We start from the raw sequence: 24,298 nt of genomic DNA, 5'->3' as shown, positions 1-24,298 counted from the left end.
AGCAAACAGGCATCTGCACCTTTTCTGGCTGTTCCAAACACAGCAGTGAGTCACCGGGAGAATCCGATTTCCAGCACAGTTCAAGCTCAGGGAACGGGATGTGGAAGGGAAGAAGAGCTTTCCAGATCTGATCCTCCGCTGACAATTTGCTCTTGACAGTGGTTGAAATCATCTTTGGAACCAAAGCTGCATTCTGAGGGCAGTGAACTTTGCCTTCCAGCACAGCTGTGTGTTTGCCAGGGGAGAGGTTTCTTCAGGTTTTCCCATCTGTGAGAAGCACTGACAGCAGTTTTCCGACATCCCTGTGCCTCTGCATGCAGGGGCAGGTGAAACAATCCCAAATGGGGAGTTTTGGAGGGAAACCAAAAGGGCCCTGCTCCTGTCCAGCCCTTCCCAGCTCTGGCAAGACCAGACTGACCCTCCTCTTACCATGGATGGGGAAACTGAGGCACGGAGTGACACGACATCGGTCACCCACACCAGGCTCCAGCCTCTCCCTCTGGCTGGTTATTCAGCAGACACAATCCCTCTTTGTCACACCAGATGTGATCCTGTTCCCCATTCACATCCTCTCTCTGCTTTGCTTTCACTTCCTTCCCAGGGCAGGGAAGAGCCAGGACAGTTCTCACCACTCGCAGCCTCTTGGTTTGTGGGCTGCTTTTTTTCTTTTTTCCCCTATAAAGTTAAGATTAAATTTTAAAATCCCGGAAAAAGCCCTCCTCCACAGCTCGTGGCACAAGGGCAGAAGCTGCTGGGATGTGAGGAAAGCAGAATGAGGTGTGGGACGTTGATGTCTCCCCAGCACTGTGTGAGCACAGGTTTGGGGGGGACCCCCAGAGTCCAGCTGGGGGCCCAGGCAGGGCATTCCAAGGAAGTTGCCTTCAAGGAGGCTGCCTTCTCCTCCCTGCAAGTGTTTTACAGCCCCACCAGAACAAAGGCAGCCGTGGCTGTTGTTGACTCACACGATAAGATCATTGTTGTGGGATTTATTTTTTTATTGTGTGTCACTTCGAAGTAATTTTTTTTCGAGCAAATTCGTTCTCCTCCCCTCCGCCCCCAAAGTGAAAAGGGAATCTGTGCTCAAAGCCACAGCTGAGATTGCAGAGAGACCTTCCCTTCCTGATCCTTATCTCACCAGGATGTAGGAGGATCCTTGGGGAATAGCTGGAAGCCTTTCGCTGGAGCCATCCAAGAATCCGGCAAGCCGAGCACAGCCTTTAAATGGCAAAACCATCAAGTGCTCAGGGATCAGGATCCGAAATGCTGTTTAACCCCATCTCATTGTGACATCCCTGGGTTCCATCCCGCAGGAATCACCCAGCTCTCATCCCGACCTGCCCAGCACGGGCTCCTCCTGGAGCCGCCTTCTCCACAGGCTCAGCTAAATGATGTGAGCTAAAAATACACCTCTGAATCCTAATCTAAACCAAAGCCTTAAACTGCAGGCTCACAGCGTTCCTCCAGCTGCAGCCCCGCTCACAGCCGGGCAGGTTTGGGGGGCAGCAAACCCAGGGCTGGGTTTCTCTCGGGCTGCAGCCTGGGCAGGCAGGGCAGGGGAGGGCAGAGCTGGGTGGGTGCCACACAGCAGCAATGGGAGCCAAAGGTGGTGGGGAACAAAGTTCCTTCCATCTGGTTCTTTCCTCTACCTTGGGGTGGGTCACACCTGGACACAGCTCTGAACTACAGCTCTTGGCAGCAGCACAGCCCTGGGGGAAGGACTGAGCTGCCCTGGGGGACAGGGGCAGGTTTCAGTGATAGCCAGGAGCTCAGGGGCTGGTGAAGAACTGTATCATCCACCTCAGCATCATCCTCCCACTTATCCAGAGCAGACTGTGCCTTTGCTCGATGGCTGATGCCCCACTGATGCCACGGAGGAAGGGAGAGGTGAATCCCGGACCCTCATACGGCTGAGCCTGATCCTTCTCGCTCCCAGTCCCTCCTGCTGCCAGCTTTACTGGCATGTGCTTCCCTAAGCCGCCCAGTGGGAGCACAGTGAGTGCTTATGGAGCACTAAAGGGGAGAGAAGTAGAGGAGAGAGCCCTCCAGCCGGGATCCGGGGTTGGGTGCCGGTAAAAAGCAGCCAGAAGGGGGGGCAGAGCTGATTTCCACAGCAAAACGCTCCCTGATCCCACACTCCGGCCCCATTTGGCTCCTCTGTGCAGGGAGTGTTTAAACACTTTGCAAGCTGTAAAAACCTCCAGCCCGGTGCTTCCTGAGAGTGGGGCTGCAGGAAGGCAGTGGGAGAAGAGCTGAGTGCCCAGGGAAGGAGGATGCAGCACCCACAGCACCCCAGGGCTGAGGGAAAGCTGTGCTCATGTGGGGCAGGGAGAGGAGAAGGACACAGGCTCATCGTGCTTTGGTGACAGAGGAGTCACAGCCTCCCAGCACCCTGGTTCTGTCATATTTAGGACAGGAAACAGATGCTGCCTGGCGGAGGAAACATCTGAAGAATATCAGTGCACCTTGTGCTGTCCCCAGCAGGAACCTGTGGGAACAGGAACAGGGGGTGCTGGGTGGAAACAGCCCAGTTCAGCCCCAGTCAGGGGGTGCAGCTCTGCTGGGTTTGGTGGCACCTCCCTCAGAGACAGTGTCCCCATGGGAAAGCACCTGCCTGGGAAGGAAAAGGGAGGGGCAGATCCAGGGCTGTGGAACCTCACGGGCTGCTGCAAACACCACCTCACCCAGAAGCCACTCGATTCCTCCCATCCCAAAGCACCTTTCCACCAGTGGGTGCTGCTGCCCCATCGAGCCCAGTCAGAGCATCCTCAGATGGTGAACACTCTGCTGCCAGCAGCCAGTTTGGTTTGATTTCTCATTATCCTACTCTGATCTGATTGGTAATTAATTTTTCCACAAGTCCTGGCAAAGGCCAAGTGACCTCTCCCTGTCCTTACTTTAACCCACAAGGCTTTCCTTATATTTTCTCTCCCCTGTCCAGGACTCAGTCCCTTTGTCTGCCATTGATGAAGGCATTAAATGACACTGGGCCCAGTGCAGACCCCTGAGGGACAGCACTTGTCCCTGATGTCCACCAGGACACTGAGCCATTGAACCATCTCCCTCTGGATGTCACCACCCAACCAGTTCCTCAGGCACCACAGTCACAGCCTCTGTCATGATACAGATCTGATCCAGGCTGCCCACTGACATTTTGGATATCAGGGGCTGTTTATGTCCAAAATTCAGAAGTACTGTGCTGAATTCTACCTTCTAGAAACCTCATCTGCCTTAAATTAAGTTCCTCAATCCGATTTTTGCCAGCACAGCCAAGTTCAGTTGCAGGCTGGGACTGTCCATGTTCCCAGCAGTTATTCCACCAAAACACTCTGCAGTCAGGGAGCAAGAAGCACTAAAGTTGATTTCAAGGAATCAGAACGTGTCCAACTCTTTGGATAGCAGGGAGGAAAGAAGTCTCATTTATTTCTGGCTCTGTCTGCTCTCAGGCTGATTTCACTTCCCCATGCTCAGTGTTTCCAGAAAGTTGGGTGGCAGAGATGGAGGACTCTGTGTCTGGGAAACCAAGTACCACCCCATGTCACTTCAGGATTTGTTATGCTAACGAGGCTCCATCCTCCTAATCATTTCCTTGCTCCTTGCTCATCCCTGGAGAAGGAGCATTCCTACTTGCCCAAGAGCCATGTCACTCTACAGCTCATGTCAGGGAGCTCCTGTTTGCCTCTCTCCTCAGTTCCATCCGGGATGGGAGCAGCTCTTTCACTGCAGACCCACGTTGGGAGGAGTGGGGCATCACAACCGCCGGGCTCCCCGCACGTCTCAGCTTTCACACCCTCTCCCTGCTTCTTCCCATCGCTTCCCACACCTTCCCTCACTTTTTCCATCTTCCACAAACCAGGCACAGGAAAATATGGCACCCTCTGAACATGACAAGCTTGGCTGTCACACCGATTTCCAGCAGAAACGAGGGCTCTCACTGAAAACATCACCCGTGTTACCAGTGTTCTTGTCAGGCTGAGAAAGGTCCAAGTAAAAAGTGTTCTTCAGCCACCTCAGGGCCTTAACTGGAATGGTGCAGCCTGGATTAAATTGGGTGTTGGAATTTAGTGCAGTGCTCTTCAACATCCTCTGAGCTGCCTCATTTGCCACAGTGACTGCAGAGTGATTATCTGGAGTGATAAGTGGCAGCTTTGCACATCAGCTGGGGTTGACCTTCTCGGACCTGTAAAACTGTGGCTCGAAAGAGGAAGCAGTTAAAGTCTTTATTTATGAGTTGCTGGTAAGCAGGAGTGTGGAAGCTTTTCCATTTTTTTCCTTCAAAACAGCCTTCCAGAGCACTTCAGTGCCACGATGCTGCCGAAGGGAAGCTGTGAGCTTCAGGAGATGTCTCCAGAGAGGGGAACAGCTCCTGGGTGCTGAGGAGTTTGCAGCTCTGTGGGAAGGCAACACCTGATTTGCTGCCTGAGCACGGAGGACGTGAAATACTGAAAGAAGTTTGCACCTTGAAGTCACTGAGCACCAGCCACTGAAGACAAATCCCACACAGGGTTATCCATGCCCGTGTCTCCTCCCGAGCTCAGGCCAGGGTGGGAGCACCATCATGCCAAACAACAGCCTGGCACTGAGCAGCCTGGATGGCATTTACATTGGCACCGAGTGCTTGGTGGCTTTGTTTGCCACTCTGGGCAACGTCCTGGTGATCTGGGTGGTGAGGCTGAGCTCCACCTTCCAGAACACCACCCTGTGCTTCATCGCCTCGCTGGCGCTGGCCGACATCGCCGTGGGGATCCTGGTGGTGCCCCTGGCCATCGTGGTGAGCCTGGGCATCACCCTGCACTTCTACACCTGCCTCTTCATGTGCTGCCTCATGGTGGTTTTCACCAACACCTCAATCCTCCTTCCCCTGGCCATCACCATCGACAGGTACCTGCGAGTGAAGCTGCCGACCAGGTGAGTGCTGCACCTCCACGCTCTCTAAGATGAGTAACAGGATGATGCCACTCCCTTTTCTGCTTTATCTGGACTGCTTTTATTATTTAAAGAGGGACAAGAAAGTAGCCTGGCCTTTAATGTTCCTTAAAAATTATTACAGCACAAATTATTATGTCAGCTGTGGTGTAATAATTAGCGCCATTTTCGTGCCGTCCTAGGCAACTGAAACTCTGCAGGCTGGGTTTTTTTGATTGCCAGGGGAGGATTCAGCAGGCTGAATCAATGTAAAATCCATCTAATAGTTATTATTAGGGTTTCTGAGGCAGGTCTTGTAAATAAAATTCCGTTTAGCGTTTGCTGAAAACACAGAAGTAGTAACAAACACACTAAGGGTAAACTTAGGTCATTTGCTGTTTATATCTGAGTGGAAAAGCACACAAACTAAAAATGCAAAGCATAACCTCAAGCATCAAAGAAATCATCATTTCAAGGGAAAGGGCCTATGAATTTGAAGAGCAAAACAACATTTTAGTCCTTCAAGTGGCATAAAAAAAAATAAAGACGAAGGTACACCCAAAGAAGGTGAGAAATAAGATAGAACTGCCAATAGCAGCAAAGCTGTATCTTGGCAAGAGAAGCACTAAAATCATAGTGAAACAATAAATAATATGGATGAAAACATCCAGTTATAAACAGGGGAAGTTAAGCACAATTCTTACTGATGCTGCAATGTAACTGTTACAAATGTAGGGTTGGGTCTTGTCTCAAGATAAGATTTGGTTTCCCCCCTTGAAAAAAAAACAACAACAAAAAACTAATGCTCCATTTTGTGATAATGAAACTTTAGTATCTGAAGGTGTGAGTGCTTGAAACCATCCTTTACTATTTTAAACACTCCCGTTTAGCACAGCCTGGGTTTTCTTCCCCCACAGGTACAAAAGAATCACTACAGAGAGAAGAGTTTGGTGGGCACTGGGGCTGTGCTGGTCTCTGTCCCTGCTGGTTGCACTCGTCCCCATGTTTGGCTGGAACAAGTCAGGGGACTCCAACTTCCTCCGGTGCCGCTTCATGTCCGTGATGAGCACGGATCACATGGTGTATTTTGGCTTCTTCACGTGGATCCTTGGCCCCCTGCTCATCATGTGTGCCCTGTATGCTGAAATCTTCCACATCATCAGGACAAAGCTGAGTCAAGGCACGACCAGGGTGAGAGGGGCTGGAGCTTTTTATGGGCAGGAGTTCACGATGGCCAAGTCTCTTGCGCTCGTTCTCTTCCTGTTTGCAATATCCTGGTTGCCTCTGTGCATTATAAACTGCATTTCCTATTTTTACCCTGAGACTCAGATCCCCCAGTTTTGGATGTACTTGGGAATCCTGTTATCCCATGCCAATTCTGCCATGAACCCCATTGTCTACGCCTGCAAGATAAAGAAGTTCAAAAGCACGTACCTTTTGATTTTGAGGACCTATATCCTGTGCAAAAAACCAGACCTGGCTCTTACAGAGCAAACAACAGACCCACCGTCATAAATTAAGACTGTATAGACCAGGCAACTGATAAACCACTTGGCTTTGCTAAGGAACTCATGGGAAAATGAAGCAACATGTAGATCTGAAGGTTACCCTAAAGCTGTATGTGAATATATGTCTTTGTATTATATCAGTTCAAAATACAGAAGGAAGTACTGTCTAGTGTCGAGGGTTTTTTTGTGGTTTTTTTTAACATAAGGGTTGGAAGAGTTGACTGAAAACCAGGCTAAATGTGTTCCTTGCTGTTTGTAATCCAGCAGCTCACAACCTCACTGGCTGTTTTCACACCTTTTGTCTTCTCTGTCCATTTAGACTAAAACTTGAGTCTGGTCAACTTGTGCTGCAGCCAGGGTTGTCACATTGTCATGAATAATAATAACTATTAGATGGATTTTACATTGATTCAGCCTGCTGAATCCTCCCCTGACAATCAAAACAAACCAGCCTGCAGAGTTTTAGTTGCCTAGGATGGCACAAAAATGGCACTAATTATTACACCACAGCTGACACAGCCCCTTTTTAAGGAACATGGGTCAAACTGAAAATAGGTCATTAAAGGCCAGGCTACTTTCTTGTCCATCTTTAAATAATAAAAGTAGTCTAGATAAAGCAGAAAAGGGAGTGCATCATCCTGTTACTTATCTTAGAGAGCGTTGGCATCTGCTCCTTTAGCTGAGACCAGACATCTCATTTCTCATCTGATGCAACCCTTGTCCCAGGCCAAAGCTCTGCCTCGTTACACAGTTCAACCTGAGAGATAAACAAGCCAAAGGAAGGCACTGCACAAGTACATCAGAGTTTGGTACATGATCTCTAATGATCAGTGATGGAAGCGATTGCTTTCAGCAGAAAAACAGGTCCCACCTCACGGGCAGGAAATTATTCGTGAGAACGATGCACAGGGGACTTTGCTGATGTGTTTCTGTGTGAACTGAGGAAAGAGGGAGCAACACTGCACCAGATTCCTGGCAGGCTGCCTGTCAAACTCCAAGGGAACAAGGTACAAAGATTGGGAGGAAGAACAGAGAGGGGACTGAGAGCAGGGGAAGTCATCCTGCCTTCTGAGAACAAGCTCCCTGCTCTCCCTTCTGACGTTGCAACCAGATGTCAACTCCAAAATGCCAGGGAACATCACAGGCACTGCTGTCCATGCATCCTTCACAGCACCATTTAACCCATGAGCTGTTTCCACTTACCCTCCTAGAGCTGGACAATTTATACTGGACACAGACACACTCAGACACATTCCTGCTGTGAAAGCTTGTCCTGAGGGAGAGAAGAGTGCAAACACTTTAAGCAGAAACCTCCTGAAATAGTGAAAATGGGAGAGCCAGAAACAGAGGACACAGAATCCTCTGTTCTGATTAGCAGATGCACTTGTCACAAATTCCTGGAGCTACAGGAATTTTATTTAAGAGTTGGCAGGTGGCTGCCATTAAAAGCTGTGCATGACCCTACAGAGCTCTTGGCACGGGAAAGGGAGAGACAGAGGGATGCTCTGGGATGAGTTTGGGGCTCAGCAGCAGCCACACAACAAAGAGATTCTGTGTCACCTCCCAAGGGTTGTGCCACCCTCAGCCCCCCAGGTACACACACCCAAGGGCTGTGCTGGGGTTGGCAGCGTTTCACAGTGGACATGAAATGGTTGTGCTGAGTCTCAGTGAGGAAACACCTGCATGAAAACCCAACACCCCCGAGCTGGGCTAGAGGAGGGGGAAGCCTGTGGTGAGCCACCTTCCCTTGTTTTTCTAACTTACTGGTGTGGGGGAGTAACCTTTGTTCAAGCCAGGTAAATCATCAGACCTTATTTCTCTGTCAGGCAGCGGAGTAACACTGTTATTAATTTTAAACAAAAATTGAACTAAACTAAAAAACACTGTGCACAAACCACACATCTCTCATGAGTCTCTTCACAGCTAAAAATACTAAGGAGTAATATGGTATTTTTCTCTCTTAAATAGAACTTGAAGAAACTGCCACGACTGAGATGAGAGCAGATAACAGCAAAGACCATGGAACAGTCTGTGGCCTGACCCACACACCAAATTTCAGAACATAGAAGTGTTTTAGCCGCACTTTTTCACGTGGTCCCCTGGACCTCCAGCAGCTGCCGGGAGGAGGAGACAGGACAACCCACCGAGGGTGGCAGAGGTGGAGCCCCTGCTCTGCTGAGCGGGGCTGGAAAGGCACCAGAGCCCCGCGTTTAAGCGGAATTAAACCCAGCCCAGGCACGGCTTGGTGCTGCCATCAGGTGGCACATCCAGCATCGCTCCTCTGAAGCCTCTCAGATGTTTCGTCCGCAGCTCGTGGGAGTTTGTAGGACTCTTGTCCTGCCCCGGAGATCCCTCCGGAGGAGTGTTTGAACAGCACGCATGCGAATATCAGCGTTCTCAGAAAACAGAAGTACCTGCAAGAGTCTGGCACTCTCTGGTGACCACAAACAAGGAGGTTTCTGAGGCCCCGAGGGCTGAGCCAGCAGGAAACATCCCTCCCATTCAGCCTTGAGCAGCTGGAGATCCCCGAACTCCCCGGGACAACAAACCTCCCATCCGTGGGAACGTGCAGAGGAGCTTCTCCTTGGTTGCTCAGAGTCACTCATGGTAACTTATTCCCCAGCTGATGCCAAATGGGATGATTTTTCCCTCTTCACAACGTGTTTAGAACATTGTGGGTAATAACACGTGAATGAGAGATTTTGGCTGTCACGCTGTGATCGTGCATTGCTTTTACAGGACCCGACCAGGAAGCAGCATTTGCACACAAACATTTCACTATCATCACTTCAGTATCAGAAAATAACTAATCAGAGCACTTGGCAATCAAAAAAATATGCCAAGTGCCATGGCTGGTGACAGAAAAGGGAAACACAAGGGCCCAGACGTGGATAGATGCAGAGAAACATTTCCATTTCTCAGTTCTCCTTGGTAGCTCAGTAACGGAAACTTTACAAGTGCAGGGAGATTTCTACAGATGGGGAAATAATGTATTAAAAAAAAAAAAACCAAACCACCTTCAATTTGCCCACAACCTTTGGCAATCGGTTTGGAACGGGAGACCTGAATTTCCCCTTGTAACTATAAAAAGAGCTGATGTTACAGATGGCAGTGCTGGCACCCTCAGGGCACTGCAGGCCTTGGTGTAACGTTCTGGTGGCTTCTGACGTTCAGAAAGTGGAAAAAACCCATTTTTATTTCTCTTGGAACTTCGTCATCACACAGCCAGTGGTGTCTGACTCCGCTGGAAGACCAGAGTGCTGTAGGTAACTTCATTCTGAGGATGGGAGAGAAGCCACAAACATTACAGTGTTTAAGCACTGCCAGTCAGCAGGAATTTACCACTTTTAGTTTGTCCTCAACACCACACACCATAAACAGTCTGTCCTTACACTTGGGAAATTAATATACACTAGGCTGGTTTGTGCCAGTGGTTAGTCAGGCTCAGGATCCTGGGTCAAGTCTCAAGTTTAGGGGCTACCAAAGAATTAATATCACAAAGGCAAACTGCAGAAATCCTTGCCTTCTAAAAAGATTTCTCCTGAACTGCCTAATCAGAGGTTTAGTTAAACCCTTGAAATTCATGGGGAGTATAATATGGTGTTTCAGCTCTGTATTTTTCCTCCTACTGTCCAGGGACCTCCTCAGTACATCCCTATACTTCTATAAACACAGGCTGAAGCCTTGGATGCCCAAAGAAAGCCCGTTTCCTTAGTCAAAAGAACTCCTGACTAACACTCAAGTCTCTCAAGCAAGTGACTTTTCTCCCTCCCATCCCCAAATTAATATTCACCACCCTGTCAAGAATGTGAAGTCTCTTCATCAAGGGTTAGAAATAACAGTTGTGACCTTTACCTGGGTGTTCCTGGCACATTCCTCAGGTGCTGCCTGGAAGCAAACTTCCCCTTGTAAATTTTGGTGGGATTTCTTGCAATCTGGGAAGGAGAGGGATATCAGCCTCAGCTGTCTGCACTGTGTTTGGAAGGGCTCAGTGGTGGGTGACAGACACATAACCTGTAAAATCTGTCACACAGCTGCCCTGCAAAGTGGGCATTTTGGGCTGCCAAGTCCCTGCCCAACTGCTGGAAGTGGCCAGGATGAAAGGGACTGAGAATTTAGCGTGGCCAGGGTTGGGCTGAGAAAAACCCACGACCAACAAAAACCTCCCCAGCTCATCAGTGGTCAAAGTTACTTCTCCCACGAAAACAGCCCCTGAGGAGTTACTGGCAGGGGTGACCTGTTCATCAACTCAGGAGTTACTCAAGGCAGACACAATTTTGAAATTTCAGAGTAACTTCTGCAGTTATCACCACTCTGCTGTTCCTCCCTCCACTGTGCTACTCACTTTTTCTGGAGAGGTAGATGATGGCAAAAACCAGGACAGTCAGGAGGATGCCAGAGATGAAGGCCAGTGACATGTACAGTATTTCACGACTGTTCATACACAGAAAATCGTGTCAGAAGCCCCAGTTTTAACAGAGGTGTTGGAGCATCAGCAGTGCTCAAATTCAGCAAACTTTATGGAGTGTTAACACATTTATCCCAAGCAGTATGAGATGAAGAGGTGCATATCTGCCTTAAGCATCACTAGTGCACAGGCTAGGAAATTGCAATGAACTTTTTAAAACCCCAGGACATCAAATATATGACATAAACCCCCTCCCTTGCAGAAGGAGGCTGCAGTCTCAGGGTTTGGAGGCAGGAAATAAAGGTGGAGCATTTACCTCTCAAACCAGCATTTAACTTGTGAAGCTTCTAATTCAGTGTGGACAGTGGTGTGGACAGTGGTGTGGATGGTGGTGTGGACAGTGGTGGGGACAGTGGGAGTAGTAAAAGTGGGTGTAACTGGAACAGAAAAAAATAAATAATCAAAAACTGGTTTTAAAACATATAAATTTCTCCAGACAACAAGAACTACATTCAGGCACGTGTCTGCCCAGGGCAGTGTTATTTTGTGTGTAAGACATCTCTCCATCAGGGGGCTGAAAGTGGAACCACCAGACAGGCAAATGCAGTTGTTCATGTCATTACTGTCTCAGGGCAGCCTCTGGCAGCCATGCAGTTCTTCCACACACCCCCACAGCAGCCCTTGGGTCAGGACAACATCAGCTCAGGCAAGAACACTGCAGCTAAAAAAACTGCTTGAAAACTAAAATACCTGGTTGTGAGGAACGGCCTCCCATTCTCTCCAAGCATTAATGGACAGAAAGAGAAGCTGAAAGGAGGGGAGGAAAAAATGCATTTATATACATAGGTATGTAAGCAAAACAAACCTGTCACCCTCTTTTAACTCAAAGACTTGATTTAGTTTTTATCCATTTTTTTAGGAATCTTATAAAACTGGCACAAAGCCACACAAACCCAGCAGTTCCTCAGCATCAATCCTGCTTCCCAGTGTCTTGCTCCTGGCACACGTGGTCACTACGCCCTGATGGGCACGTTGCCTTCTTCCCCCAAAAATGGAGGATATTTAAGACTTAAAAAGCACCCACAGGATTATTTTTGCAAGAGCTAAAACCCAGTCCACTTTGTGAACGTTTTCATAATCAGCAGCTCTGAAAAATTCCCCTCTTGATGTTTTCCCTTCTCAAGTTAAATTGACTCTTCCCACCAAGGCAGGAACGGTTTCTTCCCAAATTTGGGGCTGGAATCTTGAAGACAGGGCTAAAAGATAGGGAGTCTTTATTAAAAAGACAGCCTACTACAAAATCCCTGCCCTGGTATTTCTCACCACGTGGGTTTGCAATATGCATGTTGTGAATAATGTGAAAATATCACAACGTGACAATATCACATGACAATTAAACTCTGCTGCTGCCACTTTTCCTACTGCACCCCGTTGTTGCCCACATTGCACAGGAGTCAAACCATGAAGAGCTCCCAGTTTCCAACCCCAAACCTCCCAGTTTGTGCTTGCAAGAACTAAAGGAACAAGAAATGATGCAGCTCCATCTTACCTCCCACCATGGAGGACTCCTGGGGTGCCAGCACAGCAGTTCAACCACTTGGCTCTGTGCAAAGAATCTGTCACACCAGCTAAAAGCTCCAATGTCATTGAGACGTGGGGTTACAAAAATGTGGAAGTTGAGCAACTTCACTTTTCTTATTTAAATTATCACAAGACAGGAAATTGTGCACCTGCCTTTTCTGGAACTGTTGAGCTAAAAGAAGTAAGGCAGGTTCAGTTTAGACTGGCTTAAAAGTCAGGTTCTGACCCCCAAAGAACACGGGTTTTGTGCTGTGGTATTGAAAAGTGGAGAAAATTCACTTTTCCCCCACTGAGATTTGCAGCAATTCATAAAGTGGGTACTGGGCACACCCCACCCTGCTCACTGCAGTTCATGTACTAAATAAATCACTGCCCAGCACACAAAGGATGAACTTACACAGGTCAGTGCTTGGCTCAGCTGGGATATTTGAGTTATAACAAAATCCTGCAGGGAAAAATTTCCCACAGAAACCAAATGGAAGAGGTTTATTCTGTGTGTTTTATCATAATAGACATGGAATTATTTCTCTTGATGCACGATGAAAAATCCAAACCAACAGGTTTTTTTTTTCCTATGAAAATCCAGAAAAATCCCACCCTCTAAACTCACCCATTTCCCTGTTTTAAGCTTAACACTGAAGTCATGTTTTCCGGTAGCTTTTGACATATTTCCTGCCAGATCACTCTTTTCCCAGAACCAAAACACTTTCATCACTACACAAAGCTTTGTTGTGAAAAAGGGGTTTTCAGCTCCTTTTGAGAACAAGGACATTCATTCAGAGCCCCTCCAAGCCCAGGACCAGGTCAATGGCAGCACAAATCACCGATTTTAGAACATGTTTGCAATGACAGCAGGTATCTGTGGGTTGTTACCACAGAGAATTCTAACCCAGAGATCAGTTTGAGCAGCAGAATTTGTCCCTGTGAAGTTGTGTGATCTCTGCAAGCGTTCATGACCACACCAGGAATCCAACCCACGCTGTGCCTGCAACTAATGCCCCACTCTAAACAGCAGTGGCTGGTGTGACCCATCCAGCGACTTCAAACACAACCAGGCAACGACTGTTGGTAGTGAAACACTGCACAGGGGTTGGGGTTTGTTTGTTTAATGATGTTTTAGACTCATAGTTTCCACCAGCAATGTACTGAGACATGTCAGTGGGCTCAGACGAGGTCACACTGCTGCATGTGCACCCTTGGACAGCGCCTTCAGGTCCAAGATGCACTTGGCAATGCTCTCCTTCTGCTGCAAGAGAGGGGGAAACAGCTGTCAGCAGACATTTCAAGCAAAATAGATTCTTAGTGCATTTTAGATCATCCTTTTTCACACCCCTGAGTTACAGATTTAAAGGGATGTGATGAAATCGGAGATTACATCCAACTAAGGACCTGCACTAAAGCAGGAGTGGAAGTCGTGGAATCCCAGAATGGTTTGGGTTCAGAGGGAGCTTAAAGCTCATCCAGTTCCATCCCTGCCATGGGCAGGGACACCTTCCACTGGCCCAGGTTGCTCCAAGCCCTGTCCAACCTGCCCTTGGACACTTCCAGGGATGGGGCAGCCACAGCTGCTCTGGGTAACAAAAGTACAAAGTGCTGGGAACATGTTTTCATTTTTTTGTTCTGTTTCTTTCCTTAAAAGCAAGGACACCCAGAGGCCACCTGCAGATCTTGATCTGCCAAGGTCCTACACAGAGAACTTTGAGTCCCCTGCCCTCTGAGCTGCACATCTCATCACAGTTCAGCTCTGAGCTGCAGCAACAAATGCTACACACAATCCCAGTTTAAATCTCAGCAACATAAGCACCTGGTACCCAGGAACTGGGCTCCTTAGCTCTTCCTCAGCAGCAGGAATGTGCTGCAGCCACATTTGGAAGTCACCCAAGGACACCCATCATCTCCTGGCTTAAATTAGAATCCCTTGTAGCAAATCTTTGTACAGACTAAAACGTAAAGCAGATAAAACCCAGCAAATACCTGTTGGGGTGTGATGCTCTGAATAACGTTCTTCTCCACCCACTGAATCATGTAATCCTGTTCCTTCTGCCTCTTTAGGGTCTGCAGGGCCACTTGGTAGTCGAGCCTCTTCTTCACCTCGTTGTACACCATCATCATCCTCTCCCGGTAGTTGGCTTCCAGCAGCATGGCAACGTTATTCTGCACAAGCAGATGGAGTCAGGAGGTTAATGCTTGGCAAGAACACAAAGCAGCAGCAGAACATGTTCTGTAGCAAGAGGGACAGAATCACAGGATGGTTTGACTGGAAGACACCTTAAAGATCATCCACTTCTACCCCCCTGCCATGGGCAGGGACACCTTCCACCAGCCCAGGTTGCTCCAAGCCCCGTCCAACCTGGCCTGGAACACTTCAGGGATGGGGCAGCCACAGCTTCTCTGGGCAACCTGTGCCAGGGCCTCCCCACCCTCTGAGTAAACAATTCCTTCCTAATCTCTAATCTAACCCTTCCCTCGGTTTGAAGCCATTCCCCCTTGTCCTGTCACTATCTGCCATATAAAAAGTCCTTCTCCCTCCTTTGGAGTCTCTGGGTCAGGTGGGGGAAGTGGCCCTGTGTGCAACACACAGACAGCAAACGGTCTGTAACGTGTTGGGAGTACAAGAGGCTCCCAGACTGGGCAGGGCAGGCTGCAGGGGGGAGGGCAGCAGAGCTGGCACCACGTACCCTCTTTGCATCAAAGAGGTAAGAGCGGCCCTCGACCCGCCACTGCTCCTTCTTCTCCGCCTCAATGGCCTTCTGGAGACCCTCGATGGCCTCGTTCTTCACAGCCAGAGCTTTGGCCATTTTCTCCTGGAAGAAGAAGCAAGAAACACCCTTCAGAATGAAAGCCAGGCCGAAGGAAAACAATCTGCAATTAGCTTCTGGAATGGTGCATTAAGATTTGAGAAATGTCTGTGTGAACTGCCCTGCGCCAGGGCTGAGGTTCAAGGGCGGCAAAGCAGAGTTAGGGTTCAAAATCACAGAATCCCAGAAAGGTTTGGGTTGAAAGGGACCTTAAAGCTCATCTCATTCCACCCCCTGCCACGGGCAGGGACACCTTCCACTAGCCCAGGTTGCTCCAAGCCCTGTCCAGCCTGGCCTTGAACACTCCCGGGGCTGGGGCAGCCACAGCTTCTCTGGGCAACCTGTGCCAGGGCCTCCCCACCCTCACACTTCTCCCTAATATCCACCCATCCCTGCCCTCTGCCAGTTTGAAGCCATTTATACTTTAACAAAACCACTCCTTATTAGCTACTACAAAGTCAGATCCTGGTTTTTTTTGTTACCTCGTTAAGTTTGTCAGCAAAAGCTGCCACATCAGGCCCGAATTTCTTGATGCCATAAATGATGACTGACAATATACAAGCAGCTGCCACTGTCTCGTGGTTAACAACATAGATTTCCTTGGAAAGGAGGTAAAGCACGAGGCCAGTTCCCAGCATGTAGGGCCCTAAAGAAAAAAAATAAAGCAGCATTATTTGTACAAGTCTGTGGACAGAACTACATAACTAAAAATGGTAAAAGCAATATAGGAAAGTTAAAACCTGTATTAGTAAATAGTAAAATAGCCTATATTAACCTGTGACTCCTGTTTTAGGGTAGAGAAACTGGAAAAACTCCTCGGGGATCAAACCATGACGAACTTCTCCTCCTTTCTCAGGTAGAGGTGGCAAAGGAGCCAAACTCTGCTGAGTTGTGTGTACTTGTCTTGTGGCGTGCAGCACACTATAAACAACAACAAAAAGTTTCAATTATGGCTCTTATTAAAAAACCAGACACAAATAATCCCCAAAACCACTCTCAAATGAGGCTCAAAGAGATTTCCAATTAAATAAGCAGGTAACAGGTGAGGCACTAAAATAGGTTCTCCAGAGAAGCTGTGGCTGCCCCATCCCTGGAAGCATCCAAGGTCAGGTTGGACGGGGCTTGGATAGTGGAAGGTGTCTCCCTGCCCATGGCAGGGGGTGGAATGAGATGAGCTTTAAAATCCCTGCCCACCCAAACTATTCTGTGATTCGATGAAGTTACCATTTATTGGACGCACCTCCTTCCAGGAAGTGGGTGGGACTAAATAACCTCCAGAGGCTCCTTCCCACCGTCCCTATTTTACACTCACAGAGCGTTAATAAGAAAAATGAAGACAAACCCCCAGAAAACGTTGCTTAAGCGCAAACAGAGGCTGGTTTCCGAGAAGCTCCCACAGTACTCACCCCACGGCCACGGGCGGCGGCGGCAGCGCCCTCAGCGCGGCGGGGGCTGGGGGGACAAGAGGGCACAGAGCGCGTCAGGGCAGAGCCCGGCCAAACACAGCAAGACCCCCCGCCACCCCCGGCCACTCACCGGCGCGGAGGACGAGGCGGGAGAGCATGGCCGGAGCGGGAAAGCAGCGGGAATCCCCGGGAAAGCAGCGGGAAGAGCGGCGGGACGCGACCCCTCGTCCCGGTGACCGCCCGGCCGCCTCAGCGCTGAGATGGCGGCGGAGGAACTCTCGCGAGAGTTGCGCTCAGAGGCAGGGCGGGGAGGCGGGCGCTCTCGCGAGAGGAGGCGGCGGCGGGAGACACGTGTGGGGGGCGCCGCCGGCTCCGCTCCCGCTGCCGCTCCCGCCATGGAGGAGCCGCCGCTCCCGCCGCTCCGGCAGCTCCCCACGGGCCCCTCGGGGGACGCGGCGGCTCCACCGGCCCCCGTAGACGGCGAGCCCGCGCCCGCGGCCGGCCCCGAGTGGAACATCCCGCCCAACGCGCCCGCCTGCATGGAGCGGCACCTGGAGCGCGCGCGGTACCGCGCAGGTAACGGGGCGGGGGGAGGCAGCGGCGTGAGGGGTGTCCGGGGTGTTCCAGACGGTCCCCTCACGGCTCCCATGGTGCGTCTCTCGTTGTCTCTCTCCCGCAGACGGGGCCCTGCTGCTCGGCGCGTCCGGGCTGAACGGGCGCTGCTGGGCCGGGTCGCTGTGGGTGTTCGCCGACCCCCGGCGCGCCCCCAGCGAGGGGTTCTGCACGGCCGGCGTGCAGACGGAGGCCGGGGTGGCCGACCTGTGCTGGCTGGCGGATAGGGGCATCCTGGTGGCCTCCGACTCCGGTAAGCAACGGGGATACCCCCCCCTTCTCCCCTGTTCCCCATCCTTTGCTGAGGTGTGTCCCCTCTCCCGCTGAGGTGGGTGTCACCCGCCCCTCCACGGACGCGGGTGACATCCCTGCTTTGCAGAGGTGGGTGACACCCTCCACTGAGGTGGGTGACATCCCCACTTCACTGAAGTGGGTGACCCTCTCCCCATCTCATGGGTGGGTTTTTCTTACCTTTTCACTGTGGTGGGTGTTCCCTTCCCCTTCATTGAGGTGTTCCCTCCTTCCCCTTCTCTGAGGCGGTTGCCCACTTGCCCCTGCCTTCACTGAGGGGGGTGACATCCCTCCTCCCCTGAACTGGGTGTCCCCTCGCTTCCCCTTCATTGAGGTGGGTGTTACCTTCCCCTTCTCTGAGGTGAATGACATCCCCAGTTCACTGAGGTGGGTGACCCTCTCCCTGTCTCATGGAGATGTTTTCACTGCAGTGGGTGTCCCCTTCCTCTTATCTGAAGTGGGTGTCTCTTACCCTTTCACTGGAGTGGGTGTCTTCTCCCTTCCCCTTCACTGAAGTGGGTGTCATAGGTGGGTATCCCTTCCCCTTTCACTGAGGTGAGTGTCCCCCCACACCCCCCAGGTGCCGTGGAGCTGTGGGAGCTGGAGGAGAACGAGACCCTTATCGTGAACAAGTTCTGTAAATACGAGCACGATGACATTGCCACTTCGGTGTCGGTCCTGGCTGGCAGCACCCAGGCTGTCAGCGGGGGCAGGGACTTCTGGTGAGTGTCCCCAGCCTGGTGAGTGCCCCCAGCCTGGTGTCCAGTGCCCCAGGGCTGGTGCTGGGTGCTGACTGCTCGCTCTTGTCCACAGTGTGAAGGTCTGGGACATCCCGGAGCAGACGGTGCTGCACTCCTACAGAGGTGAGTTCCAAACCACCCCATTGCCCTGCTCCTCCTGGCCCCTCACCTCCTGCTGCAGGCTGAGCTTCCTCCTGCAGCATCTCCAGTGACCTCCCACCTCACTCAGGGCTGTGACTGTATATTTGCCAGTCTTGTGAAGTTTCTGCCATGGTTTTATTTTGTAATCTGTTGTTCGTTTCTCCCCACGGAACAAATGCTGTAAGGTTTAGTTTGCCTTGCATCCCTGAAGTGTATTTTAGAGTATTTCTTCTGCACTGAAATCTCTTCTCCTGAGCCATATTTGTTTTGAACAACAGCCCATTTGAGATGCTGGTGTCATCATCTCTGGAACAGCAGAGACCATACTGCAGAATCATAGAATCACAGGATGGTTTAGGTTGGAAGGGACTTTAAAGGTCATCTCAATCCACCCCCTGCCATGGGCAGGGACACCTTCCACTAGAACAGGTTGCTCCAAGCCCTGTCCAACCTGGCCTGGGACACTTCCAGGGATGGGGCAGCCACAGCTTCTCTGGGCAACCTGTGCCAGGGCTTCCCCACCCTCACAGGGAAGGATTTCTTCCACATATCACATCTAACCCTTCCCTCTGTTAGCTTGAAACCATTGCCCCTTGTCCTGTCACTGTCTGCCCATAGAAAAAGTCCTTCTCTCTCATTTTTCCAAGCCCCCTTCTGTCACACTTTGATCCTGTCTGGAGAGGTTCCCTCAAGCTCAGCTGTGTCACAGGCACCTGTGGTTGGGTTTGGCAGCTCATTGCTTTGGTAGGAAGCAGTTGGCCGTTGCTGAGTGGAAGTTGCTGGGTGTCTGGGCATAAACTGTTCTTAGTTACACTGCTGACCCTTCAGAGGTTCTTGGGAATACGCAGGAAAGTTGGATACAATCTCTGAGGCTCTTTATCCTTTTGTGCTTTGGTAGCTCACTCGGCAGCAGTGACATGTGTGGCTTCCTGTCCTGGTAAGGACACTGTGTTCCTGTCCTGTGCTGAGGTAAAGCTCACTCTGTTGTCTAAATCTGCCTGATAAAAATGAGATTTAATTTTAGTTATTTACAGTTTAATGCATACCTGAGTTAGTAGAGTATTCCAGTTTGATGAATTGATAATCAGCTTACCAAGCTGATTCCTACAGGTCTGTATTGAATTTTGGGAGCTCCTAGTTCTGGGTGTAAGGCTACAGTTAATGGCAGCATCATTTTAACCCAAAGGAAGAGGAGGGGATGGTTTTGGCTGGAGGTCAGCAGCAGTTCTGTAGTGAATGTGAGTTTATGCCACAAAGACATTGTAAACCCCTTTTTATTCCCTTTGGATTTATAGGACAACAGAACTTTACTCTGGGACACCAGATGCCCTAAACCAGCTACCCGAATTGGTATGTCTCTGTACACACTCACTGCTTGTGCATGAGCTTGTATTGGAAGAAATAAATTATTTTATGCCTGACTTCTGTGTCTAACTCCCAGTCTAGTGATGTGATCCTAGAAAAGCCTGTTAAAACCTAAGGAGGTCTAACACTGTCACAGAAGTATGATAAGCTTAAAATACTTGTCTTAGTGCTGTAGAAGTGCTAAATGAGATAGTACAAAGATATTCTTACTCTGACTCTTTCCACACTCATCCCAGTTTCTTCCCTTGCAGTTTGCAGTGCCTGTAATTACCTCCCTACCTCAATCATGTGGCACCCACAGAAAAGTGACATCTTTGTTTTGGGTAAGAACCTTCCCTTTCACCAGGCAGGTCCAAGCTCTTTTGTTTTCACAGTGACCATTTTGCCTCCTAACTTCCTTCTCCCTCTGCTCAAGGTGATGAAAGTGGAACAGTTGCACTAGTAGACACAAAGAATCCTGACTCTGCCCTCAGTGCCACCGTGCACGCCCGGAGCATCACGGGCTTTGCATTCTCTGCACACAGGTACAGTCTGATACCCTGCTGGAGAACATATGACTGCATCCCCTGGAAAACCTGATTATTTTGGGGGGGGGGGAAACAAAAAAGAAAGTTCTAGTTGTCTTCTTATCCAGAAGATTGTAGCAAATAGAGTAAACCAAACCACATCTCACTTCTGACACGTGTGAATGTCTGTGAGAACAATTCTGCAGTTTCAGAATTACTGACCCACTCGCTGTGGGGATTTTTCTAATTACAGCCACCTCTGATTAGAGAAGGATCACTTGTTTTCTGACTAATAAAATATTCTCAGTGCACTGACAACCTGCCAAACAATGATGAAAACATTTTTGTAAGATTTTGTGCCTCTTAATTCACTGTACCTGGGTGAGGATCACTAAGAATCCTACTTTTCATAAGTTTAGCCCTAACAATTCGTGTATTTGATTGTTCTAAGCATGATTTCATCTCTGTCCTCCAGTTCACCCTTACTGGCTTCAATCAGTGAAGACTGTTCAGTTGCTGTTCTTGACTCAGACCTCTCAGAGGTGTAAGTACAGGCAGAACATGTTCACTCTTTTGGCTGTCTTACTGTCTTCTCAAGTTAATTATTTATCTGTAGAATCCCAGAGTGATTTGGGTTGGAAGGGACCTTAAAAATCACCTCATTCTACCCCTGCCATGGGCAGGGACACCTTCCACTAGCCCAGGTTGCTCCAAGCCCTGTCCAACCTCACCTTGAACACTTCCAGGGGTGGGGAGTCCACAACCTCTCTGGGCAACCTTGAGGTGAAAATATTCCTAAATGGGGGAGCATCATCCAAAAAAAAAACCCCTAGCAGTTAGGAATTGCAGAAGAAGCCCATAAACTCTCAGTGTTTCCTGGCTAATGGAATGTTGGTGTTTTGCAGGTTCAGAAACCGTTCTCATCGAGACTTTGTTAAAGGCTTATCCTGGTCTCCTTCAGACGATGCCTTGCTCACTACAGTTGGATGGGATCATCAGGTTTTACATCACACTGTCCCCGTACCAACTGGTGAAGCTTCTGGAGTCAACTGTGTAAAAGAATAGTTTTATAAACTCATGGTCCAAGTTCCTTCCTGGCATCACTTTGATTCTGCTGAAGTCAAAGGTGTGTGTGAACTGGAGCGGGGATGGTCTGTTGTCTGCCTTGAGGCTTGTGGCTCAGAAGGTTCCTGTAGTAATTTTGAATTAGGCCAGAGTTAGTTACAAACCAAGCTTTGCCCTCTCCTCAGGAGTGCTTCTGTAATATGACTTCAGTTTTACCCAGAAAAAAAAAATTGCTTCAGGTACAGAGGAGACTTGGAGAGATGGGGAATTAGGTGTAATGAAAAATAAACTAAGTCAAAGAGGCTTGAATCCTCCCTCAGTCCTCCAAACCACCCATGGCATTAACAGAAACATTTTCTGAGGAGGTTAACAACACACCTCCTCTCAGGTGGGTGTGAGAGCCTTGCCCTTGAGCAAAGTTCTTTGCTCTGAAATTTAATTCTTCCAGTGGAATGGGAAGACATGTTCTAATTCGAAGACTAGAAGGGTTCCAGTGTTGTCCTTAATGCAGCCCTTGGTTTAGAGCATTGGGCTTCAGTACCAGTGTGGATCCTGTGCTGAGCACTGCTTGTGCACTGGTATTGACACCTGTGCTTGGTGTGAGGAGTCCTGTACACTGTAAAATGAGGCTCCCAGCTGTAGCCCTGTAATTAAACACCTTTGTGATGGTGCTGAAATCCTGGGACCTGTGATGCTCAGCCCCAGGGCCAGTTAAAGGGACTGAAAGCCAGGAGTGAGCAGTTGCTGTGCTGTTTGACACCATATTTCATCTCCTCTGGGCTGAAGGCGGTTTACTCAAAGATAAGACCTGTGAACAAAAGGTTTCTGTAAGGGAAAAACTGGACTAAGGACTTCAGTTGTCATTTGCTTGCTCCTGTAACAGGCTCTGCTTAGTGATAAACCAGGCTCCTCGTGCACTTGTGATGAGTGACTTTTGTGCCAGCGACTGAGGGGACAGAACACTCCCATAATCCCCAAAACAGACTCCACATAATCCCTAGAGGTGTTTTTTTGTCATATATCACATCCATTTCTAACTAAACCGTTTCCCTGGAACATATTTAACTGAAAAAAAAAAAAAGTCATTGCTCTGCATGAATTGCTGCTGCTCTAGATATGGCTTGGTCTGGCCTAGTATCTCCTAGACAGAATTAAGCAAGTCCTGACTAATGAAACAAAAATACTGTTGAAATGAATGTTACCACTGGTTCTTTAGCATGATAGCAACACTTAAATGTACACTGCTTCCAGTGTTTATCCCTGCATACACATAGGTTTAGTTGTGCAAAGCCCACACTTAATTTTTAGGCAGACTAAGCTTTCCCAGGCTCTGGACTTTTCTCATAGTCTTTGTAAACCTCACCTGCTGCTTCTTTAACTCCCATGTCATACAGGTGTTTACAGAGCAAACCTCCTGTTCTAGAGCAGTGTATGACAAAGGAAAAGGTAAATGATGATAAAAACTGACACGTTTCCTCAAAAAAATCCCCTTTGAACCACAAAGTCCCCTGTTGGGGACCTCTGATGCTGTACTGAAACAGGTCTTGTGCTGGTTCTGAAAAAGTTGTCTTGGAAGATGGTTTTTAAATAAATCATAGTTTTCATTTGTAACTGGGTTTAAAGTTTCACTGGGCCAGTTCTGTAGCACTGAAGAGCCAGCTGAGATCATTCACACTGTTGAAGTTGTGGTTTCAGTCCCTGATATTAAAACTGTTCTTAAATAAATGATCACTGTATTCCTGTTTAATGCCAGGGTACTACAATTCTTCAGCACTAGGTCAAGGCAGGCTCTGTGCCCTGCATGTTTTCAGGAAGCTTTTCTTCCCAAAACTCTGCCTTGGGTTTCCACTGTGCATAGCTAAAAAGAAAAGTTTTAAATGTCAAACATCCAGTTCCTCCTATTGCCACACATAAGCAAAACACAACAAAAAAGAGCCATGGTGGATGGTGAAATCTATATGGACAGCAGGTCATTACTGATATATTAATTCTGGATTTAGAATTAAAGACCAAAAGAAAGTAAGTGCTTTTAGCAGCTGGCAGATGTTTGTTGTGCCACAGGATGGCAGCAGCTGCCCTCGACCAGGGGTGAGGCAGCACCTCCCTAACTCTGCACATTGCATTAAAGAGTATCTCCTTTTGGTTTTTTTACCATTTCTATTTGGGTTTTTCATTATCATAAGAAAGGCACAGAAGAGCAACAGTTTAAGAGTCACTCCTGTTGTGCAGCTTGGCTTGGAGTCGATTGTACTGCTGTGAGCAAGGCTGGAGTAAACAGTCACATAGACACACAGGCAGCAGGGCACAAACACCAGCAATCCCACATCAATCCCTGTAGACTTTGCAGCTTTCTGCAAAGGAATTAGAGGGAATTCTCTGGGGTTTGGGGTTTGCTCAGCTGTCCCTGCACTCTGTCAGGTTTGGGGATGCTCGTGTAAATAGGTTGTGGCTCAAGTAAAGGCTTCAGTGTACACCTGGCACACTTCAGGGGGAGCCTGGTTCTGCAGCCAGGGCTGGATGAAAGAGAGGAGCATGCAAATAAGTTTAATTTTGAGGAGTGGAGAGAACAAGCCACACTCTGAAGACGAGCCTTTGTGTTGCTGCTTGCGTTGCTCACCGTGCTTTCAATTTGAAGCACAACATTCCAGTTGGGACTTGTTACAAGTATGTGAGTTTCGTTCCTAATGAAAAGCTCAAACCCAAGAACTATTTATAGAAGCTGCACAAGCTCCTCTCTCTGCCAGCCTGCCCAGCCAGCTGGATGTGAGTGACAGGGCTCCTGGGGCTCAGCTGCCCATTCATGCCTTGGCTGGGCTTCTAAAAACACCAGAATGGCCACAGGGTTTATATCAGCTGCTCAGGAGAAATTGGACCAAGCCCTGGCTAAGCTGGAATTCAAATTGTTGCTGAGCTCTGTTTTCCTGTCCTTTTAATCTGACGTGCAAAGATCTCAATCTTACAGCACACACCCCACT

General features: G+C 49.0%; 4 protein-coding genes across 4 annotated transcripts; 2 read left to right on the top strand and 2 right to left on the bottom strand.

Moving 5' to 3' along the window:
- The first annotated feature begins 1,622 nt into the window (after positions 1-1,622).
- Positions 1,623-6,581, top strand: ADORA3 (adenosine A3 receptor). The gene is made up of 3 exons (XM_032710669.1): positions 1,623-1,632; positions 4,229-4,905; positions 5,820-6,581. Exons 2-3 carry the CDS (start codon positions 4,556-4,558, stop codon positions 6,415-6,417), a joined length of 948 nt encoding a protein of 315 aa, XP_032566560.1. The 5' UTR covers positions 1,623-1,632; positions 4,229-4,555; the 3' UTR covers positions 6,418-6,581.
- A 2,907-nt stretch (positions 6,582-9,488) lies between these two features.
- LOC116798275 (transmembrane protein C1orf162 homolog) lies at positions 9,489-10,874 on the bottom strand. Its single transcript, XM_032710562.1, has 3 exons — positions 10,756-10,874; positions 10,266-10,345; positions 9,489-9,687 (listed from the first exon to the last, which is right to left on the bottom strand). The coding sequence occupies exons 1-3, from the start codon at positions 10,850-10,852 to the stop codon at positions 9,628-9,630; spliced, it is 237 nt and encodes a 78-aa protein (XP_032566453.1). The 5' UTR covers positions 10,853-10,874; the 3' UTR covers positions 9,489-9,627.
- A 2,615-nt stretch (positions 10,875-13,489) lies between these two features.
- On the bottom strand, positions 13,490-16,874 carry ATP5PB (ATP synthase peripheral stalk-membrane subunit b). Its single transcript, XM_032710560.1, has 7 exons — positions 16,734-16,874; positions 16,604-16,649; positions 15,973-16,118; positions 15,680-15,843; positions 15,078-15,203; positions 14,374-14,553; positions 13,490-13,645 (listed from the first exon to the last, which is right to left on the bottom strand). Exons 1-7 carry the CDS (start codon positions 16,759-16,761, stop codon positions 13,574-13,576), a joined length of 762 nt encoding a protein of 253 aa, XP_032566451.1. The 5' UTR covers positions 16,762-16,874; the 3' UTR covers positions 13,490-13,573.
- Positions 16,875-16,963: 89 nt separating this feature from the next.
- Positions 16,964-23,051, top strand: WDR77 (WD repeat domain 77). Its single transcript, XM_032710559.1, has 10 exons — positions 16,964-17,179; positions 17,283-17,468; positions 18,087-18,228; positions 18,320-18,369; positions 19,286-19,356; positions 19,683-19,737; positions 20,004-20,075; positions 20,168-20,276; positions 20,734-20,802; positions 21,164-23,051. Exons 1-10 carry the CDS (start codon positions 16,999-17,001, stop codon positions 21,321-21,323), a joined length of 1,095 nt encoding a protein of 364 aa, XP_032566450.1. The 5' UTR covers positions 16,964-16,998; the 3' UTR covers positions 21,324-23,051.
- The last annotated feature ends 1,247 nt before the right edge of the window (positions 23,052-24,298 follow it).

This window comes from Chiroxiphia lanceolata, chromosome 25, assembly GCF_009829145.1.
Source record: "Chiroxiphia lanceolata isolate bChiLan1 chromosome 25, bChiLan1.pri, whole genome shotgun sequence".
Taxonomy (NCBI): domain Eukaryota; kingdom Metazoa; phylum Chordata; class Aves; order Passeriformes; family Pipridae; genus Chiroxiphia; species Chiroxiphia lanceolata.
The sequence above is the reverse complement of the archived record's forward strand: the minus strand, read 5'-3'. Positions and strand labels throughout refer to the sequence as shown.